This window comes from Cuculus canorus, chromosome Z (genome assembly GCF_017976375.1).
Source record: "Cuculus canorus isolate bCucCan1 chromosome Z, bCucCan1.pri, whole genome shotgun sequence".
Taxonomy (NCBI): domain Eukaryota; kingdom Metazoa; phylum Chordata; class Aves; order Cuculiformes; family Cuculidae; genus Cuculus; species Cuculus canorus.
This window is the reverse complement of record NC_071441.1, coordinates 65025937-65051663: the sequence shown is the minus strand read 5'-3', so window position 1 is coordinate 65051663 and position 25727 is coordinate 65025937. Positions and strand designations below refer to the sequence as shown.

General features: G+C 38.5%; 1 protein-coding gene across 2 annotated transcripts in view; it reads left to right on the top strand.

Annotated features, from left to right (window-relative positions):
* CAMK4 (calcium/calmodulin dependent protein kinase IV) overlaps positions 1-25727 on the top strand; it is a 164148-nt gene that overhangs the window by 83020 nt on the left and 55401 nt on the right. For both annotated transcript variants that reach the window (XM_054054650.1, XM_054054651.1), the window contains exons 4-6: positions 7131-7193; positions 7839-7921; positions 23735-23807. In XM_054054650.1, coding sequence (XP_053910625.1) covers positions 7131-7193; positions 7839-7921; positions 23735-23807 — 219 coding nt within the window. The remainder of the gene's footprint in view (positions 1-7130; positions 7194-7838; positions 7922-23734; positions 23808-25727) is intronic.

The following is a 25727-nucleotide window of genomic DNA, read 5'->3' as shown; positions in this document are numbered from 1 at the left end:
TTTTTCTCCTTCTTCCCCCAGCTTTTATTGCTGAGCACTCTTTTACGTGACATGGGATATCCCTGTGGTGTCCTGGGGTCAACTGTCCCAGCTGTGTCCCCTCCCAGCTTCTTGTGCATCCCAGCCTGGGGCAGTATGAGGAGCAGAAAAGTCTATGATGCTGCATAAGCATGGCTCAACCATGTCTAAAAGATCCCTGTGTTATCAACAATGTTTTTCATTGCCTTTCATTTACCTGCTTTAGCAGAGGGAGTGGGATAGATGGTCTCCAGATGTCCTTTCTAACCCCTACCATTCTGTAATTCTGGGATCACAAATCCAAAATATAGGCCAATACAAGTTTCTATGAAGAAATTTAACTCTGTCTTAGCCAATACCAGTACATTAATCACATGGAATAATTTGATGCCTGTTATAGAGATTGCAATATTAATGGTAGCCCTCATGCATGAAACCTTCATTGGGTAACAGTGAAGGTTCATATGGGTCTCTAAGTGTGAGTTGATTCAGAGAAGGATGGCTATACTATCTTACTCTTTCTGCTCAATTTCTGAAATTGCAGCAGGCATTGCACTTGGCTTATTTAAGCAGACATAATGTATTCTAGATCTTTATTATGCTTCTGAGGCTTCCGAAGAACTTCAAGTAGCTTTAAAATAAAATGTTTTGATAGAAAAAATGATAGAAAATGTCCTATCGCCTAATAGCTCTCAGTTTCTAAGGCTCTACTGTATGTGGCAATTTATTTATTCAGAGGTATGGTGTGAATGTGAAGCCTTTTACAGAAAGCTAGATGTCTAAAACTGGTTGTGTCACTTAGAATAAGAGTTGGATTAATAAATTTTCACTGAGAAGAGAGGAAATTTTTGAATTTGTAACTACAGGAGAAAAGCAAGAATTGGCAAGAAAATGGCAAGTACAATTTCCTAAATAATCCTATAAAAGCAATTATTTTGTACTAATTAAAAAGTGTACTTACCATTTGATTTATACATTGTTCTTGCATCTCAAATGTGTCCTCCTCCACCCAGCTTTGGGAACAGTAGCAACAGCAGTAAGACACTAAAAATAGTGGATAGCTGAAGTGAATGGTTCATGAATACCTAATAGCCTGAAATTTGTTTGCATAAACTGTTCAACAATTATCAAATATATTTGGAGGAATCTGTGTATGAATGAGTCAGGAACAGAAATAACAATGAAATTAGTCAGATAGTTAGACCACAGCGTATAATAAGGCCTTTTCTAATGAACATCGAACTTGTTTTGAACTCAGACATAAAATGTATTATTGCAAATGACCAGTGTTGTGCAAGCTTTAAGTGCCTCTGGACCCATCCTTTACCCCTTGGTGATGCCACGAAGCTAATGTGAGTGAGGAATAAAGCCTGTTCACAAAGGCTTATGTGTCTTTGGGGATATTATCTGCGTCTGGTCAGCTTTATCTTTGAAATTGTATATTACAAGATGCAGGTCCTGTTCTTAGATATACAAGCATGTGATTTACTGTACTGAGGTCTGCATAATCCCACAAATCATCTCTCTCCATCCAGTGGTTTACCTGCAAGGAAGGGTACTGTGCCTTTTGAGAAACCAAGGTCTTACTTCTTTGATGCAGCAATTTATATTTAACAGATTAACAGCAGTGTTATATGCAGATAGTGCATTTCTCTTTCATTTTTTAAAATGCATGTGCTTGTACAAGTCCAGCTAATCTTTATTTGCAGCCAGCAGGTTTCCATGTACAAGCAGACTTTCAGACACCTAATAGGACAAATGTAAGCACATTGATGTAATTTGCAAGTTTGTTCAGTCTGAAGCATATACATTAATGGAAAGATTATAGCTGCAAATTGGAAGTGTGGACGTGTGCACAGCAAGTAGTTGCTCTAATAATGAATAGGCTATTTTCTGTGTGTTAATAATACAAGTTCACTTATGGAGGCTCAAAATAAAGATTCTCAGTAACCTACAGAGTGAAAAATCCCTGCTGCGTTTATGGAAGATACTGCAGGGCTGTGCCATTATTGCTGTGCTTTATTGCATTGTTTGATGTATTCTTCAGGAAACTCGTGTTCAGCTTGAATGGAAATAGAACCAGAATAGTCTGCCAAGCTTAAACTACAAATAAAGATGATTTTGTACTGTTAAGGATACTGGGATACTGTTAGTCCATTAGGAGTACAAAAGTTGCTTCCATACAAAGCGAGTTGCTGACCTGGCTGAGGAGGTCAAGCAGTGTCCCAGCATGAAAAGCTCCTAAAACACCAGAAGAATTCTTTACTTGAGAAACTCTTATTTTAAAATAATTTAATAATTTTTATTAAAATAAAAAACTGTCATACAAAGAATCAAATCACCTGCAACAGGTTAAATACGTGCCCTAACTGGAAGAAAGAAATATCCTTTCATTTAGAAGGGTCAGCCTTTTTTAATTCTGCTTTTACCCACTGTCCACTGACTTACTGGTTACTGAGCCACACCAGACTAATTCAGAGATGTCTGACTGGGTCACAAACAAAGGATGTGTTTTCATTTGTTGTGGGATTTTTCTGTTGTACCACTTTCTGTATCTCCGAAGATTCTTTATCACTTATGGGATATAGTGACATCTGTACTTTGCATAGACCAGCTCAGACGCATGATTTCAGTGGTAATGCCCAGCTTTATACCTATGGAAATGCACGTTCAGAATTGCACATTTAGAATGTTTGAGTCTTGAAGTCTTGGCTGAAAGACTTCCTGAGAAGATATTTCATGTAAGAGCTGGAATTCTTGTTACCCAGGACGTTCTGAAATTAAAACACAAAATCTGAAACTGAATACATACTTGGAATTTTCTTCTTGTGAAGACTATTTAAATTCAAGAATTAATTTAAAGTACATTTATTTTTTTCTTGAAGCCTTCCAAGAGAACCTGGGTATCCCAACAGCCTTGTATGTAGCTGCGACAGGTGGGAATAGAATGGTCAGACTATAAGGCAGTTGGCAGCTTTGCTTGTGAGCAGTCAATGTCTTTATAAGTTTTAATATTTCAACTTAACTGTGGGAAGACAAAATAATGGCAAAGTAATAAATGTTAATTATAAATTGACTCCATAAAATACAGGAAAGGTTAGGCTGTAGAGCCGTTACTTTAGCTGAGATTAATATAAAAAATTGTTTATTGGAAGCACTTTTAATAGAGTGTGGTGGCAAGCCAATAATGATTTGAATCATGCTTGCTATAAGGGCAGTGAAGTACATGCTCAGAGCCTGACCTGCTGGTTCGATAAAGTATTCACTAGTCATATTAGAGGTGTTCGTCTGAATCAATAAGTGGGGTACTAAATAAGGAGCTGTGCAGAGCTGGGGTGAACAGCCTCCCTGAGGTGGGCAGTGCTGTGAAGCTCCTTGAAAGCTGTTTGTGTTGGCTGCTTCACACCACTTGCCTGGGCACAGTATTGTCACCCAACCTACAGGACTGTATCACATCTACAAAGCAGTTCCTGGAGATTTGCTGTGTTTTAGCACTTAATGTGGATGCCTCCACAGGTAAGCCATGGAAGCATAGAGATGTGGGCTTTAGTAATTACAGGCCATCAGTGACTTTGATTTCTTTGGTCTATGGGCAGTGAAATCTTCATGCCTGGGGTCAGTGGTGATGAACTGATAAATAACCAATCCATGATTACCTGGTAAATGACTTCTCAAATCAATGTGTATCACGTCAGAATGCTGCTTCATAGGCCTATCACAACAAGTGCCTCTTCGTTGCTTGCAATTTAAAGTTTACAAACATAAAATACAGCTCAGTGAAATCATGCCAGTGTGGAAATCATCCAACCAGTCATTTGCGTGACCTGGTACAGATTTAGTATGTGTTTTTCACATAGAGAAAAGTAATCTCTTAAGTAGAAATCAAATTATACTACTAAAATGTTTGACCAAAAGCATGCTTAGGCTATTATCATAGATTAAAAGCAAAGAGTAAAGGAATCTTGTAGAAAGATAATTGCTAGACTAGTAGAACTGATGAACGTCTGAAAGATAACATTTGATTGTTCTTTCTCTTCACAAACAGACTGATTCTGCTGACCTTATTACTCTTGACTGTGATATACTCACAAAGGTCTCACTGACACTCCTGTGAGTGATGTTAATTTAATGAAGGCTCAGATAAATTGAAGATAAATTGTTACATATTGTACTGCACATTTAAATTGCATCCAAAGAAGAGGAGACAAAAATAAATCATTTTGCAGCCTCATTTTTGTCAGTTATTACATCTACACAAATCAGACCGCTGTATTCGATCTTGTCAGCATACTTAATTTGCCCAAACATTCATGGTAGTAGGATATTTTGGTTAAATTATTTGACTTTTAAAATTTGTTTCTCTAGCAACATACACTGCAGAGTAAAATACCTGACTGTCATCCTGTCAAATAATTTCTGTGGGGAGTACAAGTAATTGAATAGGTGATACTCCTGCACAAACTAAACGTAGGCCGAGTTTGACCCTGGTATAAGTTGGTACATTTAGTTGGAAGGAGCTGAAACAATCTAAGTGTTAAAATAACTATACTTAATCCAGGAGAAGGTAAGAAAAGTGATAAAACTTGCTGTCTGTAATAAAATGCCATTACTAATATGCTGCTGCTTTTACTCTGGACCAGTTCTTATCATTTGTACGTGCATGCTTTGTAGTAAAATCTATCCCAATAGTCGCATTCTTGGATGCTTATAAACATATAATACTCCCACGTGTTTCTCTGTGGTGTATTTGCCATTGCATCTTAGCATCTTGAATTTTTGGGTACCTTTTCCTCATGCCATCAGCTGAGGAAGTATTATGAAAGTGTGCTGTCTTGTGTCAGGTCAGGAATTGGATCATAATGAGACTCTCCTACAGTTGCAGAGTAAACATCTGGGAAAGCAAAGACCTGAAACTGAGTCTCAGTTCACTTTTTAACTTAATTTTTTGCCACCTGCAGTACGAGAGGAGGACTCCAGCTCCTCAGTTGTAACCACTCAGTGCCAAAAGGAAATATCTTTAGAGTTTGAACAGTCTCTTCCATGCTTATTGGCAGTCATGCTTGATATGCAAACATTTTCAAAATTGTAGAAAACAAACAGTAGGTTGTTCAGTTTGTAGCCGTGCTTTTGGGTAGGGTAAATTGCTCAATCTAAACGACGCTTTTGAGGAAATGACTGTCTATGCTATATTGTAGATTGATTTTTCTGATCCTGTCTGAGGTGCAAAGTGTACGAAAACGGTCCAGACATATATTACTTTCAGAATCATCAAGAAGCCCTTGCTACCCATCAGTGGTCTTTGGAGCCCTTGTCTCTGTGTTTGTACTGACAGAAGTAACCCAGAATTGAAAAATGGCACTGCTGGCAAAGGGATATTGAAACCATGTAAGATCACAGGCTGGTGCTCACAGGATTTTAGGAAAACAGCACAGGAGACTGTTCTTCAAACATGCTGCTCTGTATTTATGTAGCAGGCAAAAGCAAAGAAACCATTGCATTCTGATTAGAAAGCGATAAAGTTTATACAGCCTGTGATTGTCGCAGAGCTTAAAAGATATATGATCCCAGAGCAGACCATGTTATTTAGTTATTGACCATGAACTTTACCTACAATTCAGTGTTGAAGTAATGGAATATTTCATTCCTGTTTGGTTTTTGCTTTCTTCTACTTCTCTGTCTGTCCAAATTGTTTTTTCTTTATTTTCATTTTACTTTCTGGCAGAGCCACTAAAGAGGTTAGATGTCAGTGAGTTTCAAGAAATCCCTAGGAGCTCTAGTTCTCCACTCATTTACAGTGCTGTCGGAGCACTGTGGCATTACTAACCTGGAATCCTTCCTGATTGACACAAAGGGAGAATCAAATTCTGCCTATCTTTTAGTTCTGGCTATGACTAATACTTGGATTTTGCTATTGCTGGCAAAAATAAAATACTGAGAAGTACATCTCTTCTTTCAGGTGATAAAATAGGGATCATTTTTTAACCACGTGTCCTCCTTACTAAGAATTTGAAGGTAGTTTTATGGCCCTTTTAAAGGTTTATATATTATAAGTCGTCATTTCTCATATGATGTAAAAAAAACAAATCAAACCATGTGTTTGATGAAAAACCTCCACTAAAAAGTCCCACACAACCCCTCCTCAAAATGCTATGCTTTGACATTTTCTGTGTCATCAGTTTGGAAACAGCTAGTGACTTAACTTGCTGATTCTCATTTATTTCTTAACCCCTGAGGTAAAGAGTGCTGTAGAAGAAATATGTTTATAATTTTCATCAGTAGAGATTTTCTCTAGGGTTTATGAGCATATTTGCAGACTGGATTGTTTCTTCATAAATGTATTAATTACCTTAGCAACAAAAAACCATGCATCACTTGTTTATGAGCGTTTTTCTTTCTTGCTTGCTGAAGCATGCAGAGTTTCAGGAGAGCTGCAGTTGCCTTTCCTGACTGAAATACTCCCTAGGTCTGCATTTTTTTTTTTTTGTGGGAAATGGCTGATGTCCCCCAACGAGACATAGGTTATGCCTGGGTTGTTTGAGAAAGGAAGGAAAGGAAAGGTCTAATCCTCTTAGAGGTTTAACCAGATAGCTAGACTTTTGCATGAATAGACTATTCTCTTAGATATATCTGAAACAAGTTCAAGTCAAACCTTATGCCCTGTCTGATGACCTTTGCATCATTATTATGTTCTAAGCAGTATGCTACACTGCTTTGATTTGCACATCTTGTGTGCAGGAAACTGTTTCCAGTACAGTGCTGAACAAAGGAAGCTGGCACAAACCGAACCAACAGAAGTAACAATAGACAAGGGTAGAACTTGAATAAAACCAGGAATTTTAGCACCTTTTTCAGCATCTTTCTTACATTCTACTTCTTGTGTGACTTACATGTACATTTGTAATAATTTTGCTACATGCAGATACTTTTCCGTTATAGTATGTCTTGTGTTAAAGTGAGATTACTCCTGAGTATTTGACTTGTGTGTCTCACATCAACTCATTCTACAAGATCAAGAAATGCTATTCATAGATATTTTCCTGTGATGCAGCTAGAAGTTTCTGTTGCAAACATAGAAATATTTTTTCACTTTCTTCCTCCCCACTTCTAACCAGGTAGACAAGAAAATTGTCCGCACAGAAATTGGAGTTCTTCTTCGCCTTTCACATCCAAACATTGTAAGTTCAGCATTGTTCTTTTGCCTCACATTTGTTTGTTTGTTTGTTAGTTTGTTTTAGTTTTTTCCCTGTTCTTGAGAAATGACTCCTGGTTCACTCGTACAGGTTTGGGAGAGTCCTGGATTAAAGCTTTGGTTTCTCCTCATGACTGTGCTAGCAGCTCATTCTGGAAGACTGTTGAATTATACTTACACTTTAAATTAAATTACTGATGTTCTGACAGAGTTGAGTGAGAAACTATGCAAAAGGAGTTCTGCAAATGAAAGGGGAAGCTGGTGGTGTCAGTCCTTACAGGGGGGGAAGGTCTTCAGTTACTCTGAAAGATTGGCAGACAGATGTTGACAAGCATGAATGAAGGCAGCTTCTTCAACTCCTGTGTTACATAGAGGTTGCTGAGGTATGGGGAGTTTGAGAATAACAGGAAAAAAAAGGGAATGCAGAAAAGATAAAGCTAATAAAAAAAAAGGGAGGTGGGAGAGCGCATACACAATAATTTGTTCAACTTCAAGGTAAATGGTGTACCAACTTCAGTTGGTACCATCTTCTGCTTTATTGACTGTGGTCTGTTCTCTGCTGTCAGCCCTGTAATATGCTCAGCAAGAAGACAAATAAGCAAAATGAATCCTTTTTGTTATCTTTTACCAGATTAAACTGAAGGAGATATTTGAGACCCCTACAGAAATCAGTCTTGTTCTGGAATTGGTAACTGGTGGTGAACTGTTTGACAGGTAGGTTACTTGTACACACCTTGCTCTGTACCTTCCCAAGGATGTTACAGTCCAGATTTGCTCTCTGTACAGAATTCTCATGTTGTTAATTACTGGAATTATTTGGTCAGCATATGGTTTATTCACATGAGTAAATATCTTCAGGAATTGGCTTACATGATCAAGAGACTTTTTGGAGAGGATACATGGGTTGAAAATGGAGGAAACAGTGAATTCTGAAGAGCACATGCAATTGAAGGAAGGAGCTTAGCAGGTGCATAGTGTCAGACTGTGCTAGAGCAGGCAAAAGGTAGGAAAAACTGGTAAAATCGCATTGCCAAGACATAAAATACGGTAGGTGGCAATCAGCCTGCCAGGAGTGTCACGTTATGTCAGATAAAAATTTGATAAGCAGAATAACAAAAAAGTCATTCTCTTTAGTATTCATTGTATTTATGCTCTGTTTATGTTATAAAGAATATGTATGTGTATTTATACTGTTTTTGTTATAAAGAATAAAAGACAACTATTGAGTTCTGAAGATATTGTTTATAAGGTTGCATATGCTTGCAGTGTAGATGCAGATGCATAAACTGAAATAGTTCTGTAATACTGTTGGAATGAAATTTTTTACTGGTGCAGATTTGCGTTATAAAGCAAGAGAAGTTACAAAAAGCATTTGCAACTGGCTTGAGTGGGTCAGTTAATTCCCTGGCATTGGGGATTTCCAGCTCATGTGAGGACAGTTTATGTGATCTTCCTTCTTCTGCAACTATAGTATCTTGGAGGACTGTTGTACAAATATGCATCAAAGGCTCAATCCAAAAGTATCTTTGACTTGAAAAACAGAAGTATACTTTTTTTTTTTTACCAGTCATAGCTACAAACATGCAATGAATTATTTTTGAACAACAACAACAAAACCAACTCCTCTTGTAATGTATTTAGTTTGGCAGAAGACAGGTGCATACTAAGACTAGGGGCAATGGCTATAAACTGGAGAGGGGCAGGTTTAGATAAATATAAGGAGGAATTTCTTCCCCATGAGAATGGTGAGACACTGGAATAGGTTGCCCAGGGAAGTTGTGGCTGCCCCATCTTTGAAGGTGTTCAAGGCCAGGTTGGATGGGGCCTTGGGTAGCCTGATCTAGTGAGATGTGTCCCTGCCCATGGCAGAGGGGTTGGAACTAGATGATCTTTAAGGTCCCTTCCAACCCAAACTATTCTATGATTCTACTCTCTTAATGCTCAGCCGAAGCAATCAGGATAAACATTCTGGAAGTTAAACAAGCACCAGTCCTGAGCTTGAGAGGACCCTGCAGAAGTTGCCTTACCTTTCACATAGCCTATTACATATCCACTTGGTTTCAGACAGAGTGGTTTTCTGAAGGGCTTGATACTCTACAGGAGTCATTGCTGAGGAGAGTTTGCAAGGGAAAACAGAAATATGCCAGTGAAGTGTTGGTTCTTGCACTGCAACCATCTGTGTGATAGTAGAACTGAAGAGTAAAGATTCCATGGGATGCAGGTTGCGGAATTGCATTACTTAAGGAAACCAAGACTTAAATACTCCAATGTTTCCAATATTCTATAATCTGTACTCAGCAGTGATGATTAGATCTGTACTCGCAGACTGATCTTTCCTGGAAATTGTGTGCTTGATGCAGTAGTTTGACTAGGATGAGCTGTCTGGCATTGCTAGTCACTTACTAGAATTGTGGTGCCCCCTTGTGATGCCACGAATGACCACTAATACCATGGAAGTCTGAATTCAGCATCCTCCTTTTCTCTATGTACAATAAAACTGGGACCTTTGACAGTAGTCTCTGGTCTGTGATTTGGGAAAAAACCCCAACCAACCAATGAAACAAAAAACATGAAAAGCTATTTTCAGCTGTTAAGCTAGCAATATGAGTATCACTTCACTATCCAACATTAAACCAAAAAAAAAAAATAATAGAAATATGTAGACAAGATATTTTGCACTGGTCACTTCAGTTAAGCATTAGCTGTCCCTGTCCTGTCTTTCAGCTGGACTGAAGGATTAACACTTGCATTGTGCTATACAATGGTTGCTCTGTGAGTTTTAGTTGAGGGTAAATTTAGCTTTCTGCTTTAGGGCAGACTTCCCCTCTCATGTTTAATCTTTCTAATCCATACATCTTTTTGTCACGCATGAAGGAAATGTCCTGACTTACAGAGAGGCCGAGTGCACTCCCTCTCCTGTGCTTGCCTGACTTCTGTCCCAGGAGAAGGCAAAACAACTGTGGAAAATCTCCTGTGGGGCAGTGGTGCTGTGTCAGATGTGGAGGGGAAGCTGTGATCCTGTCTTGAGATCCACCCTATGGCTGTTCTTGAGAGAAGGCCCTGTAGAGAGAGCATGTGGGCAAGCAGGAGCCCCATGTGGCCAAAGACCATCCCAGGGATTTGGAAGACCCTATGTGCTTGGTGCACAGATATGTGACTTTGTAAACCACCGTCTGAGGAGATAGCCTTATGCCTCATTCAAATTAGCTGTCAGCAAGTGGTAACAACTAGATCTATTACAAAAACACATCTGCTCTCCTTACTGTAAATATCTTCATTGCTGTAGCTATTACCACCAATTCTGGTAATATGCCAGCATTTTTTTATGAACTGTTTTAGTGCTCTAGTTTTCTGCCATCCCAGATGTCCGTTCTTCTTTTGAATGGTGTTTGGGCTGCAGAGTTCTTTCACATACACATTCCCCTTATCACGAAGATCCAATTATTTTTCTAGAGTTCTATTAGCTTTGTTGATGTGCTACTGGCTTCATGCCACTCTAACATAAACATTCTGGGTAATAAAATTATTCACTTCCTTCACGATATTTGATATTTTCGTCAAATCATCCACAATATTGCTAAAATGAGCTTTCGTTCTAGCAATTTTTCAGTTGTGTTAGTCAAAAGGAGATAAACTCCAACAAAAGTATTAGTTACAAATCTGAGTTATTACAGCTGAAATGAGGTTGGTTTTGGTTGTATCTTTAAAAAAGAAATGTGTTTCCTGGACTTCATAAATCGCATTGTAGGTTATACCTTGACACAAAATATTATACCATCCTAAACAAAACGATGACTCTACACTAAATTAGAGAAGTTTGTGTAAATTAGAATATCTATTGCTAGTTTGCATGACGACTTTTGCCAGTAAATGAGCAGTAACAAAGATCATTTGAAGTAAGATAGACCAATCTATCTAGAGTTTCTAGAGAAACTGTCCAAGACAGAGAAAGAACTGCAGTAGGTCTAAATTAAGTGGTTCTTTCTTGATACTGTGTCTACAGTCCACTTCTGGCACATATGATTTTGGCATTTGCTTGGCCCTCCTCTTCACTCCTGCATGGTTAAAACAGACATGTGTGGTTGAAGTGCACGCAAAGCAGCAGTGTGTTGATAGAGTCCCATGGGATGACCCTCTGGTGTGGCTCTGAGAGTCCCAGCAGTGTTGTGCCTGGGAGCAGGTGGCTGTGTTTCTCATACTGCCACAATACTGAGGGCAGGCTGTCATCACACCAGTCCTCACCAGGGTAGGAGCTAAGTGAAGAACAAAACCCCGCATTTAGCATAACTGTTCAAATGTATGGCAGAAAGATCACTCTAATAGCTGAACAGTTTTTAAAGGATCGTTATGCTAGTAGATAGGAAATTTTATGGCTAGGAGCAAAGTGGCAGACAAAGGTCAATTTTCATCCCTCTCTTGCATTTTCCTCTCTTTTCATCTCATCTTCTTATGAGGAGCATTGCAGAGCCACAGATGAGACCACAGACAGTTCTTTTCTGTAAGAAGTTTGAGTGATGAAAACACATAATGGAATTAGAGTTTATTATGTTTTTGGATCACATCGTATTGTGCATTCAGAATAAAGTAATAATGCGAACACTTTCAAAAGGCAGATTTATAATCAGAAGAAGCATTAACCCTCCAGGTGATTTCAGATAGATAGAACTGAATTTGAGTAAATGGAATCAAACTTTTTAATATGAATTAAAGATTGCAGTGGAGTAAAGAGTTTAAATGCAGTGACCACAAGGGAATGTAGAATTAATGGACACCACAAAAACTGGTGTAGGTTTCCTGGAAAAAAATAGACTCATCCCATTTCTATAGGCAATTTTTTTTGTCAAACTAATTGCTTTATAAACATGTCTTTATTAATAATCAGTAAACCTTAGACTGTTCAATGATTTCACTAGATGAGTAGCTAATGGCCTCGCTCTTTTATGTTAACCCCTCTGATTGTTACCTCTTCTTTTTTTTTTATAGTTCTTCCCATTTATAATAGAATTGATTCTTCATAAACTTTGTTCATTTATGTTTTTCTCTTGCCTCTTCCTTTTGCCCTCTGTCCCTTCATTGTTCTTTACTTACATGTAATTTCTGTTTACTGTTATCTTTGATGTTCTTTTCTATAACACAGTGTATTTCATCAGATTCTTTGTCACTTTGTTGATAAACCTCTTTATTGCTACAGGCAGTAATATGTCTTGCAGAACAGTGAAGTCTGATATCTGTCTTTTATACAGTAACTTTTTTGAAGTTGCACTTCAAAACTCCATTCAGGCTTTATTCGTATCTATTGCCTTTCAGCTGAATCACCAATATATCACTTTTCTAAATATTAATTTCAGAAAAAAAATCAACTCTACTTTAACTTCATTTTAGTCAGAATACCTGCAGATTGATAAGAATAGTTTTTGTTAAAGTCTTTATTCAGCTTCAAATGATAATGTGAATCCATACGTTCTCCTTGTCTCTGCTTTGGCATCTTTACCACAAACTCACCTGTTTCTTCCTTCCTGTTATTATTAAGTGTGACAAACATTGTCCTAAAATACTGCTCAGAGCTGACAGTCTGTTGACTCCCTTCCATTTCATTTTTCATAGAATTTCCTCTTAAATATAGATTCAAGCTGATATTCTCTTCTCCTATTTAACAAAAATATTAATTGTTCTAAAAAACTCACCTTTTTAAGAGATGCAGGACTGATCACCTCTTCTGGACAAAATTTCCTGAAGCCTTCTCACACTTCAGGAACACCTTCTTATATCTGCATATAGAAATTATAATTGCTAAGTGACATCAAAAAGAGTTAACGAATTAATCCATCACCAAAGTGGGGATCTTTTATGAACTAGTGACAGAGTAGCATCTTTTATTTGGTTTTGAACTCTGGTCATGTGGTGACAGTCTGTCTTCTAAACAGGAGTCAGAGCCGTTCTTTGGACGCTCTTTCACTTGAGCCAGTTACAGTCTCCTCACTCGTGAGTAGCTAAAAAAAAAAAGAGGTCTGACTTGACTACACCAACTATGCCCTGTTCTCTGAATTCAGAAGACAACACAGAAATTACCTCTAGCTAAAGTGCTCCTTGATGTCATGACAGCTTATTTAGTGTCTCTTGATTGCAGCTGCAGTAATGATAAAAACTAGTAATTTAAGAATAAAGAAGTGTACTTTAATGCTTATTTGTAGCCTTTGCAATGTAATTTGACCTTTCCTTCCTATTTGGAGTTGTAATACTGCTTTTACACTTTTATGTGGTCAGCCTCTTATTTTCTGTCATAAGTCATAATTCTGTTTCTGGATAGAATTACTCTAAGTAAGTCTGTATCTTCTGACAACAATATTGTCTTCAGGATGAGAGGTACAAATCATTTTTTTGTAAATGTTTGTGCACAGGCTACTACTTACGGTGTGGCCGATTTGTACACTTAGAATTAAGTGAAACATCAGGTACCAGAGGGAAAACATTTGTAGCTTTATAAATGACTAAATGACTCAAGCAATGATTATGGTACAATTATAATACTGGCTGGCATCCTTCCACTCTTTGATGTTTCATTAAAGCTTACCTATTTCTTAACTCCACTGAGGAAGGCTTTTCAGTTGGAACATTTTAATTGAAAATGGCCTTTTGCCTTTTATTATTATTATGCTCCAGATAACTTTGCAGGAGTTGTTAGCACGGGTATGTTCTAGCTGGGGCTGACTGCGTATGTTGCTAGCTCACTCTAGGAACTGGGCAAGCCTTTTGGAGGTGAGACATATCATGCCTATGAAGCTCTTAAGTTTGTTAGGTATTGTTAATAGTGAGACGTCTTGTGATTAGAACATCTCTTATATGTTCATGATTTTCTGCCACTGTCTTACCACTGTAATATAGACATACATAGTCTGGATGCCAGACAAGCTAAAAGAAATACACCTGTTAAGTTAAATAGGAAACTGATCAAGCCTTAGCTGATTTTATCAAATTTGGCTTTCAATTTGAGATGCAGAGAGGTTTTAACAGCTCTGAGGAGGCGACAAGTTGAAGTAGATGCACTTACTGCCTCTGTAGCTGTAGCTTATGTATATGTACATAGGAAGTCTCTGACGCAAGAGCTAATGATGTGTCTTCTATGCCTTGATTCAAGACCTTTCCTGAAATTATGAAATCACTTAGGATGTGAGTGATTTGTACATTTTTTCTCTTGATTTTTCTATGTACATTATGGTAAGAGTCTAAAGGGATGCAAAAATGGTTTATAAGTAAGTACAGTTATGCTGAATATCCAGAACACCAAAATGCTTGTCGTAAATGATAATTAAGTTCAATTTTTTGATGAAAACCTGAAAAGTAAATAGTTTTTTAGATAATGTACTTCTCAGTTCAATGTTGAATGTTAGCTGCTGGCCTGAGGAATGTATCACACATGCATGCAATGTAAGATGTGCAAAGGCCACCAAAGGAGGTCTGTAACAAGTGAACCTGAAATAATCCTGAACTGAATAATGATACTGTGAATACTCTTGCGAAATGTGACATAGAGGGATATAAACACAATATGTGTTATGCAAGAAGTGCCCAATTTCAGATATTGATGGTCATTTGTTTCACTGTTATTGGGAAGTAAGCAGTGTGCCAGAGTGAGCTCTGTGGAAATGTGTTTAAAACACATCCATCTTGGGGATCCAGGGTTTTAAACAGTCTCTATACTCTTCTTATGTAGGCTATTCCAGTGGCTCTCCAGCCTGGTAATTAGAATCAGTTTCAATATGAGGAAAACTTCCTTTCTGCAAATTTGGCCAAAATCTGTTTGCTTTGTCCCCAGCAGCTAGAGAAAAGGTGATTACTTCCTTCTTTATAGCAAACTCAGGCAGCGGAGTTCTGTATGCTGCTGCAGAGAACTGTATATTCACAGTCTCTGCAATCTTTCATTCCTATTCATGTTTTCTGTGTCTCAGTTACTGTCTGTTGAACCTTCTTCACAATCCTATATCTTTCTTATAACATAGTGTCCTTAGGTAGACAAAGAAATCCAATGTAAGCCCACCAGTTCTTGGTAGGATAGCTCTATCAAGAGCAGCCTTCAGTGCTGCTCTTCCCCCTCCCCAGGCCACTGCCTCCTGTGCTGTTAAATCCTGAAATAGTTCAGTTTGTAGCGTTGGCTTACACAGTCAGTTTACACAGAAACTTTTGTTTGAGAGAGAAGTTTGACCCGCTAGTTCATAACACTGTGGTTTCACAACCTCTAGAAATAAAGGCTGTTATTTTTAAAAATGCCTACTGAAATTAAAGCTCCTGCCAGATGAATGTGTCTTTTAGAACACTGAACTGTTTTTACTAGTTTCACTGCAGATACCTGGGTCATTGCTGCCTTTGAGGATGTGGCCATTTATTTAGTATTACCTAGGTTTTTAACCTATAATTCCCGATTTTCCTACAAGATTTTTTTTGTAGATTTGTATGTGCTTAGAAATGCTGACCAGGAAGCAGAAAGGAATTTAAAGAGGGGAAAACAGACCCTAGTATGAAATATAGCAAATATGGACTCTTACCCTAATTTCTCCTGCATGCATCTTTATCAGAAACTGCTTTTTACATAATAACAATAGAGGGAGAATGTTTTTACTGAATGACTGCAGTGCTGCATTTAATTTCTAAACAAGGTATTGAAGGAAAACGTCTCGTTCGACTGGGAGCAAGATTCAACCCCAGTTCTCTTCTTCCTTTTATCCTTCTTCAGATAATGGGCAGGCAGCCTGAGTCATTAGCGACAGTAACAAGTATTCTGCACTGAATTAAGAAAATCCTTGTAGAATAAGGGAGGATCAACAGACTCAATCACAGCCATAATTTTTGTATTTATTAATCTTCAGTGCTGTGGTATGGAAAATATATACATATTTAGAGGTAAACTTTATCTTATAACTAAACAAATGCATTAAAGCAACAAGGAATTGGAACCATCTTGTTACAGGGAGAAGACAATAGATCCATGAATCAGCCATTGAGAAAGTGTTCCTTGCAGAAACCTTTTTGCTTTTGAATAGAATGATGTCATTTTATTTTCATGTTTCGGATTCATTTGTAGTCTTACTTTACCTTACAGAAAGATTATAATTTCATTTTAATGAAATATAAGAATTTATGTAAGAATTTAAGTCAATATGTGCAGAAAAAATCTCCATGACTACCAAAGGATTTTAGATAAATTAACATTTCTTATATGCAACCAAATATTAAATAAAAATATTAGCACATACAGGCATTGGAACAGATATTGTATTTATATAGGCTAGTGTGTGCCCTGAGACTATACATAATGTAACAAGATGCAACCCACAGGCAAGATGTGGTACAAGACTTTTGGATAAAAGCCAACTAAATCCAGAAAGAAAATGACCCTAAAATCAGTGATGGCTTTTTCTGAGTTTGCAATATTTATGAAGAATGTTCTACAAAGCAATTAAAGACATAGTGTGAGGAAAGAAAGAAAGGCAAGTAATGTTGGGAACTGATAAAGTAATAAAAAGTATTACTGTTTCGGATGGCTATATGTATTTAGCAGGCCTTTTGCAAGCTACATTGCGTGTTTCTGTGTTCACCTAATACTGAAATGCATCTAGCTTCACAGTGTGGAGAAGTGGTATTTATAGTAACAATATTAAATGATGGCTAAATATTGCAGATTTTTACAGTAGCTATTTGGATTGATTAGTGTAAAAACTAAGTGCGCTTATAAGTTTGAGGTACGGGAAGCAAGAATCAGATTTTACATAGTCATATTTCAGGCTATACTGGAGGATGGGTAGGGTGGCCAGTGTAGGAGGGAAGCAGTGAAGCAAACCTAAGAATAGGAGAACTAGTCAATTTAGATGGTGAGGGAGGAACAAGTAAGTTTGTTAAAGTGGGTAAGATTTCAATTTTCTTGCGCAAGGACCCACAAGAATAGCTTGTGTTTAAAATTGCTGGAATAGTTATCGTGCTGGGTTCCCATAAAGAGGCTTTAGTTTTCGGGTTAGGGAGCTGGTAAAGTTCGTATTTCCTGTACTGTTTGCTTCCTCTTTCATGTTGCTTCCTCTACCCCCCTGGTGGTCTCCAAACCAAGTTTCAAGATCTGTTATGGTGCAAGGAGTGTCTCGGTGGCTGTGCTGCCTGAGAAGGATGTACAGCCCTTCCTTATGCGTAGCCGAGAGGTCTTACTGCTGGTGTAGTAGCCAGTGCTGATGAAGGATTTCAGGTATTGACATGAAGTGACATTAGTGACTATCCCACGCTAGCATCCTCTGTCATTGCATGACTCCTCTGCTTGTTCAAAGCAGGATGATTTTGATTCCTTTTTTACTACCAGCTGTGCAAGTTCCTGTTTCTCTTGCAGAATTTAGAAAGATCTGGCCCTCCGTTTTGTAACTTATTGAAAAATCAAACTCAAAGCCTAGCTCTTTCCTTCTGTGATGAAATGTTCATGTGTTTGTTTTTGTAGGAGATTGTTTCCACTTGTGGCTGACATGCTTGTCATTAATCCCAAAAGACATGTATTTCAGTCAACTGTAAATTTGTGCAGTAATGTAATTTTAATACTGCTCTGAAAATTGATTCTGAAATGACACATCAGGATTCCCCATCTCTTTCCTCATTATCAGATCAAGTATGTTTAGTTTAGCAGGTCTGCACTCTTTCTTTTTTTTTTTCTTCACACCAGTAATAAAATTTCTGCAGAGCAAGTGTGACCACTGCCTACCTCACTTTACTGTACTCCCTTGCTTTCAGTGGCTTCATACAGATGTGATGAAAAAAAGTATGGTACGAAGTCCTAAGAAGAATATCCTGAAAGGAATAATCATAGAATCATAGAAATGCTTGGTTGGAAAAGACCTTTGAGATCATTAGGTCCAACTGTACCTGTCCACTACTAAACCACAGCCCTGATCACTTCATCTACCCATCTTTTAAATACCTCCAGGGATAGTGACTCAACCACCTCCCTGGGCAGCCTCTGCCAGTGCCCAATAACCCTTTTGGTGAGGAAATTTTTCCTAATGTCTAATCTGAATCTCAGCTGGAACAACTTCAGGCCATTTCCTCTTGTCCTATCACTTGGAGAGTAGACCAGTACCCACCTTGCTCCAACCTCCTTCCAGGTAGTTGTAGACAGTGATAGGTCCCTCCTCAGCCTCCATGATCCCTCCTCAGCCTCCTCTTCTCCAGGCTAAACAACCCCAATTCTCTCAGCTACCCCTCATAAGACTTGTTCCCCAGCCCCTTCCCCAGCTTAGTTGCTCTTCTCTGGGCATGCTCTTGTCCTTCAATGTGTTTCTTGTAGTGAGGGGCCCAGAACTGAACACAGTATTCAAGGTGCGGTCTCGCCAGTGCCGAGTACAGAGGCAGAATCACTTCCCTGGTCCTGCTGGCCACACCATTTCTGACATAAGCCAAGATGCCATTGGCCTTCTTGGCCACCTGGGCACACTGCTGGCTCATGTTCAGCCGCTGTCAACCAACACCCCCAGGTCCTTCTCCTCCAGGCAGCTTTCTAGCCACTCTTCCCCTAGTCTGTAGCACCGCCTAGGGTTGTTGTGCCCCAAATGCAGAACCCCAAATGCAGGCATTTGGCCTTGTTGAACCTCATGCCATCAATCCAGCCTGTTCGGATCCCTCTGCAGAGCCTCCCTACCCTCCAGTAGATTGACACTCCTGTGCATCTTCCCAAATGATACTGCAGGCTGCAGAATTATGGTGAATGTTGTTAAAGCATTTGTGCTTCTGCTCATGTAGCCTCTCATGAAGGTCTGCATAATGGAAACATTATAAACAACACAGGAAGCATTGCACTTCCACAGTAGAGTGGCACAGTGGATGTCCAGAGGCTACACTGAAAATGGTGTGCAAAACTAAAGGATTTATATTGCCAGAAAACTTGCAGTATTTCAAGGGAACAGAAATGCTAGAAATCCTGGATGAAAGCTGGCAAGCATTACTGCAAATTATTAAACACTTGAATGGATGTACATGGTTGATGTTCATATGGAAGCTGCCAAATTTTGACTGCCTGCTTTGCAAAAGAGAGTATAGATCACAGGGAATTTATTGTACCATTTCCACAGCCTTGCTGGGTGGTGTGATGCTAAGGGTGTTTTTTCCCCAGTGCTAATTATTTGGCAGCTCCCTGTTACCTGATGGCACAAGACTTTTCAGAGCGGGAGACAGAATACTTAAAAAAAAAATAAAAATAGTTTCCTCTTTTTCAGAGAGGGAGAATTTCCAGGAAGGAAGGGGATTCTTCATCCTCATCCCTTGTGTTAATGAGAGAGAAGAATGAGGAAGGGCCTTTAGGAAACACTTCCCTGCTTCCCTTTCTATGAAGAAGCCAATTTGTCTCAAATATGTTCACATGAGCTTGGAAAGGCAAGATTAAATCAGGTGGTGTCTTAGGAGATCTGTAGCTTCATGTCCATCAGTATGTACAGTTGATTGATGTATGATTGGCCAGGTGCAAGTGTGAACAACTGAACTGGCATATTTCAAGTATTGTGCACAAATAGGTATGAAAAAGTAATTCTGTACAAATGTGATCACAGTTAAGAATAGTTTATTTAATCAACATCATGTTTTTTGCTTATCCTAGAATGTCACCATTTGAAGCACTGTCTTGAATTTCAGGGATGTTTGTGACACCAAACTCAGAGTTTCTCCAAGTTGCGTTGTTTTTTTTCCCCCCTTTAAGCATTTCTGTATCATTTCTTCCAGATTCTGTGCTGTCTTTGTCCTGGTTTTTCACTCTAGCACTGTTTTGGCCTACCTGGCTCTTTCATTTGCATATCAAAGAGGGTGTTTAATTAATTCCTTATTGTTACTGTTTATGTCTTTCTCTCCTGTGGAGGAAGGTTTAATCTTCCATCATCTGTGCTTTTCTTAAAGATCATTCTGTAAACTAGACATAAACAATTGGGTTTGCTTCCATAATAACAAAACAAGACATCCCTGAAAGTTTCCTTCCCACTATGGAAAAATGGGCTATGAGTCATTGTTGATCTGCAGGCTGAAATTGAAAAAACCTTGTAAAGAAACTTCATTGGTCTCAGGTAGGAGTATTGTTATAATAAAGCAAACTGGCACACCTACTATTTGTCTTGTAAACTACTTCAGGAAGGATGTGAAAAACAGATATGCAAATGATCTCCCAGCATTATTATAGGACCTAAAGTACAAGATAATCTTCCTTTAGTATGCTTCCTTACTGCATATTAGCCAGATTTTACTTTTAAAGCAGAATGCCCTTAGAAACAAATCTTCATTTTTAACCAGAAGTATGTTTTGTTTCATTTATTATTATTAGAGAGGATTAGGTTTTCTATGTGCTAGCTTATTATTAAGAATTAGGTTTGTTTTTGTGATAAGTCTGTATTTGCAATAAGTAAGAAGTCTAGATTTCTGAAAAACTAGGAAGTTAACTGCATGTGACACAAGCTGTGATTGGTTTGCCAGTGCATGCTATTCGCATGTAACAAGAGTGGATGAGTCATGTACGTTGCACAGTAACTCTGCAGTTGATTTTTATTGCTTTCCTGAAATATGGACCTACACTTCATTGCATTTATTTACTGTAGAGCGTGAATTCACAATGGCTTCATCTTTAGTGTCTATGTCCTTCTTCTGTTGTGCGTTTAAATGTAAATGATGAGTATCTTATCCATACCAACATATGGTTGTCTAAGTCAGAGTGGTCTGTTCTTCTGTGGTCAGGAGGACAGTTTTGTTTGTTCCTTTGATCTCTTCTATTTCCAGATGTCAGGTAATCAAAAGTTTCCTTTCCTCCATTGCCTGAGTCATTAACAAGAAGCTCCTCGTTTCTTTGGTTTTGTTGTATGGAGGAGTATACAAAGAATTTGGCTACATTTAAGAGATTTTTTTTCCCCACCAAGTTTATGTGTTTGAAAAAGAAAGAATAGAAAGAATGCTGGTCTACCATAAAGTAAAATTAAACATTTGTTGCATGAAGAGAGAAATGTCAATTGAATTGTAACTGTAGTGTCATATATTTCTCTGATCTTAGTCATGTATTTTGGAAAATCGGAGAACTTCAAATCCTGTGGAAACCTTAAAAAATTCCACTTCCTGTTGCATGTGTTTCTGAGGTCAGGTGCACGAAGTATTCCTGTCGCTGATGAAGTGTGCTGGCTCAAGGCGTGAGCTGGGGGACCCCTTCCCAGGGGACATATGGCTAAACAATGGTGGAATTCAACCCAGCACACTCCTGGCAGCTTACCCTGCATGCAGTACATCCCTAGCAGCAGCCTCACGCTGCCTGCTTTTTTTCTGCAGTACGTTGTGGAATATATTCCAAAAATCTATGACAGTTTGAAAGCAGAGGGTTAAAGTAGCACAGCAGAATTCTGGACTTTACTGCCTTGTTACCAAATTTGAAATTTTGTTATGGTCTCCTGTGCCCTACTTAAAATTGCATTCCTAAAAGAATATGGTTGTGAATGTCTGCAATACATGATATCCTGTAAAATGAGTACTGTTTTAACGTGCTTCTTGTGCCGTGGTGGGAGGAGTGGGTTAGCATCCAAAATGCCAGGAGGGAAAAGGAGAAAAGTGGAATGGGGGTGAAGTCTGTATTCTGAGAAATGCTTATGGATGCTGGCTGACACTAAATACTTTATTCAAACTAAAAAAGAGAAGGAAACCAAACTGGTTTATCTGGGATAACAAAGACCCAAATGAGGATTACTGGGACTCAAGTCTCACCGTGTAACCTACCAGAGGAAGATATTTCAGAGAGCCTGAAATAGCTAAGGAGGAATTTCCTTTCAAGTATACAGAATCATAGCATCATAGAATCATGGAATAGTTTGGGTTGGAAGGAACCTTAAAGATCATCCAGTTCCAACCCCCCTGCCATGGACAGGGACATCCCACTAGACCAGGCTGCCCAAGGCCTCATCCAACCTGACCTTGAACACCTCCAGGGATGGGGCAGCCACAGCTTCCCTGGGCAACTATGCCAGGGCCTCAAAACTCTCAAAGTGAAGAAAATCCTCCTTATGTCTAGTCTAAATCTGCCCCTCTCCAGTTTATACTCATTGCCCCACAAATATTCCCCTATCCCCACAAACCTTTACGAATAGTCCCTCTCCAGCTTTCCTGTAGGCCCTTTCAGGTACTGGAAGGTCGCTATAGTATCTCCTCAGAGCCTTCTCTCCTCCAGGCTGAACATTGTAGCATTTAACTGTGTAATCTATTATTTTTCATAACCTCCTTTCTGAACCTGAGACTAAAAGCCTAAAATAATGTCTCATTGAGTAAACTTTGCTTGTTTTACTCTTGTGGTGGTTAAGTTCAAGCAAACGTCTTTGTAATGGTTTAAAAAGATGAACAAAGCAGAGGAAGAGCTGGAAGTACTAAAATACAAAGGAGATGCAGGCCAATTAGAAGTGAAGCAGTGCATATAGGATGGTAGCTGAAGGACTCTATGAAAAATAAACCTTCTAGAAATAAGACCAAATAATTCTGCAGCCAAGAAATCATGGTGAAATAAAAGAACTCCTGTTTGAAAAAGATTGCTTGCTGTTACTGATGCCATACGAATAGTCTTAGTTATCTGTGAATACAGTGTTAAGGTGAAGTAATTGCGGTTGGTTAGGAATATCTCTGTATAAGACCATTTTCTGCAGTGCCATGCTTGTTAGATCTGTCTCTAGTGGATTATTATCTTTGCATTGTTCATACTGCATTTAATCTTCCAATGATATGTAGTAGTGTCTTTCATAGGTACATTAGCCAACCCTTTCCTGTCAGCTTTTGTAAAGCAGTAAGTAGTTGCATTGGAGGTAGCTCAATATCAGTCTGATATTTTGAAGAAGAGAAGTGATGAAAAGATACTGTAAAAGGGGGGAGACAGGAGGAAGGAAGACACCCTTCCTGCCACAAGCAGAATCTGTTTCTGGACCCTGAGGCAAATGATATTTCCAGTAACTTTTGTCTTCAGACGTTATAGGTTTCTTGTTCTCCTGCTTCGTGTGGTGTGCTTTCAGGAGATAATTTTATAAGATGTATAACTGGGACCAGAGGTTCTCTTTCTAGACAGTCAGTGTGTGTCTTCTTGAGCTTTGAATATGGTAAAAAATCAAAAGATATGACCAATAAACAAACAAACAAATACATAAATAGTGTATATGTACTCTTAGGTTCAATATAGAAGTAAAAAAGCAGTTCCTAACAGATACCTAGTTTAATGTGAGTAAAATGAGATTCCCTGGGTTTTCAAGAGTTTCAGAACCTTTCAACGGAATGTGTATGCATTACAAGCTTCTTACCAAGTTAATATTTTATCTCCAGTTCCTCATTTAACTGGGAATCAAAGGTAACTTCAGTGGCAAAAGGATTGTTTTCTATTCTTTAAGGGGCACTCCAGTATCCCAGGCTTATTTATATTTGATTGTTTTCTAGCTCATTTTTGAAGAGCAGATTTTGCCTCAGTGGTTTATTTACCTTAATGCAAAATCCTAAACACAATTTCTCTTGTTGTTTCCTCTGTAGGATTGTGGAAAAGGGCTACTACAGTGAACGAGATGCTGCTGATGCTGTTAAACAGATCCTGGAGGCAGTTGCTGTGAGTATTCTCTAACATTATATTCTTACCGCCTAATCTCTCATCTATAGTCACAGAATGGTTTTGTTTGGAAAGGACCTTTAAGATCATAGAGTCCAACCATCGATAATAGCTCAACAAACACTTATGTGTGAAAGAAGTGGAGTTCACTGGAAATAACCCACACAAATTCCCTCCTATAATTAATTTTGTATTGATTTTTTTTTTTTTTAAGGTAGTGGCACTTGAGGGACAGGGAGTGACTTTGGATGGCAGTCAGCAATACATTTAATGCTCTAAGTCATCTGTTACGGTGGAGTGCATTCTCTGTCCAATCTCAAAAACCTGTGAAGTTCAGCACTGATTAACTTAGCTCTAAAAGTAATTTGAAATCACTAGCCCTTGTGTAGTCTCTCATTCTTTTTTTGGCACAGCATGTCACAGTAATTTATTTGGAACCTTGAAAAAGTGAACCAGTCCATTACTTTTCTTCTCAATTTAGAAGGATTCAACAAGCATGTTAGCTAGTCTAAAGATTTACAAGAATTTATGTCAGAGATTTCTGCATAATATCACCATGAAAATAGTTATGCTTCTTTTGCAGTTCTTGCCTAAAGGTAACCCATCACACTTTTTGACACTATGCAGAAGCATTTATACAAACAAGGCTCATCACAAGAATACTTATACAATGGGGAAGTGTACTTTGTGGGTTACAACATGTCTAACCAAAAATCAATTCTTGCTGCTCTTCAAATTGTACATAACACCGACTGAGAGTAATACTGAGAGAGACCAGAATAAAGTTTGGTCTCAGCAGGCTGTGCAGTTCCTAGTATACCTACTTCCTCTAAATTTGGTGTTTGTTCAAATGTTTGCAATTTTGTACAACTATTTCACATTCTGCTACTTAGAGAAAGGCATAAAGATTTTTAGGACAAGAAGGCTTCTAGAAGCTACATACAGTATTTCTGTACAGGATCCATATTTCTCAGCCATTTGTAGCCCTCCCATCTGATTTCATACCATTTGTTCACCAAACCAGCAGTCAGATGAAAGAAAATGGTCAAAAGTCTAGTGTATACACTAGCATTGATCACTTCCAGTACAGAAGAAAGGGGATGTGTTGGACAACAAAAAACATTCCAATTGGGACACACTGAGGATTTCAGACTAATAGTAGAGAGTCTCTTTTCCTTTTTGAAAATAAGATGTTAGCAAGGCCTGAGGAGAGATGGATGCTAAAGATTTTGCCTTCTGCCATGTCTGACAGTCTGATTTCAGATTCAGCAGGAGAGTATTTTATATTTTATCCAGTGACACTGTGTGGCTGTCTGCAGCATGTGTTTAGAATGAAGCAGACAGGTAACAGAAGCACTGCAAAGATCTTGACGTAGACACAAGTGCTCAGAGGTGTGCAGATGGGATATGACTGATTTTGGGTATATTTCTGGACTGTCAGACTTCTCAAAGAAAACGCAACTGTTAATGACCTATGAAAAGGAAAGGTCAGCCTAAAGGGCTATTTTGAAGGATGGTAGTGGTAAGGCAGGATCTCATCCATGGAGATGCAGTCTCAAAAGAGCTGTCCTCAGGGTAGGACTTGCGGTGGTGAATGACCTTTGCGGAAGGTACCTAGCAGTGAGGAGAAATTAATGTGGTTACAGCTGCAGTGTGATTAATTCAGAGGGAACAGGCAGACCTGCATGTATACCTGGGATGGTAATAAAATAGCCCATTGTGAAATACTCCTATAAATCGTGGTTCTGTATTATTTGTTAGCCTGTTTACAGTAGAAAGGATGTGAGAACTGGTGTTTACTGCAGTAACTAGATAAGACCATAATGGTCAATTGATGCTACTTTCTGAATGATCTGATGCTTGTTAAGTCACTTTCATCCAAAGTAATCTAAACTATATATTTAAGTTTAGTGCACAACA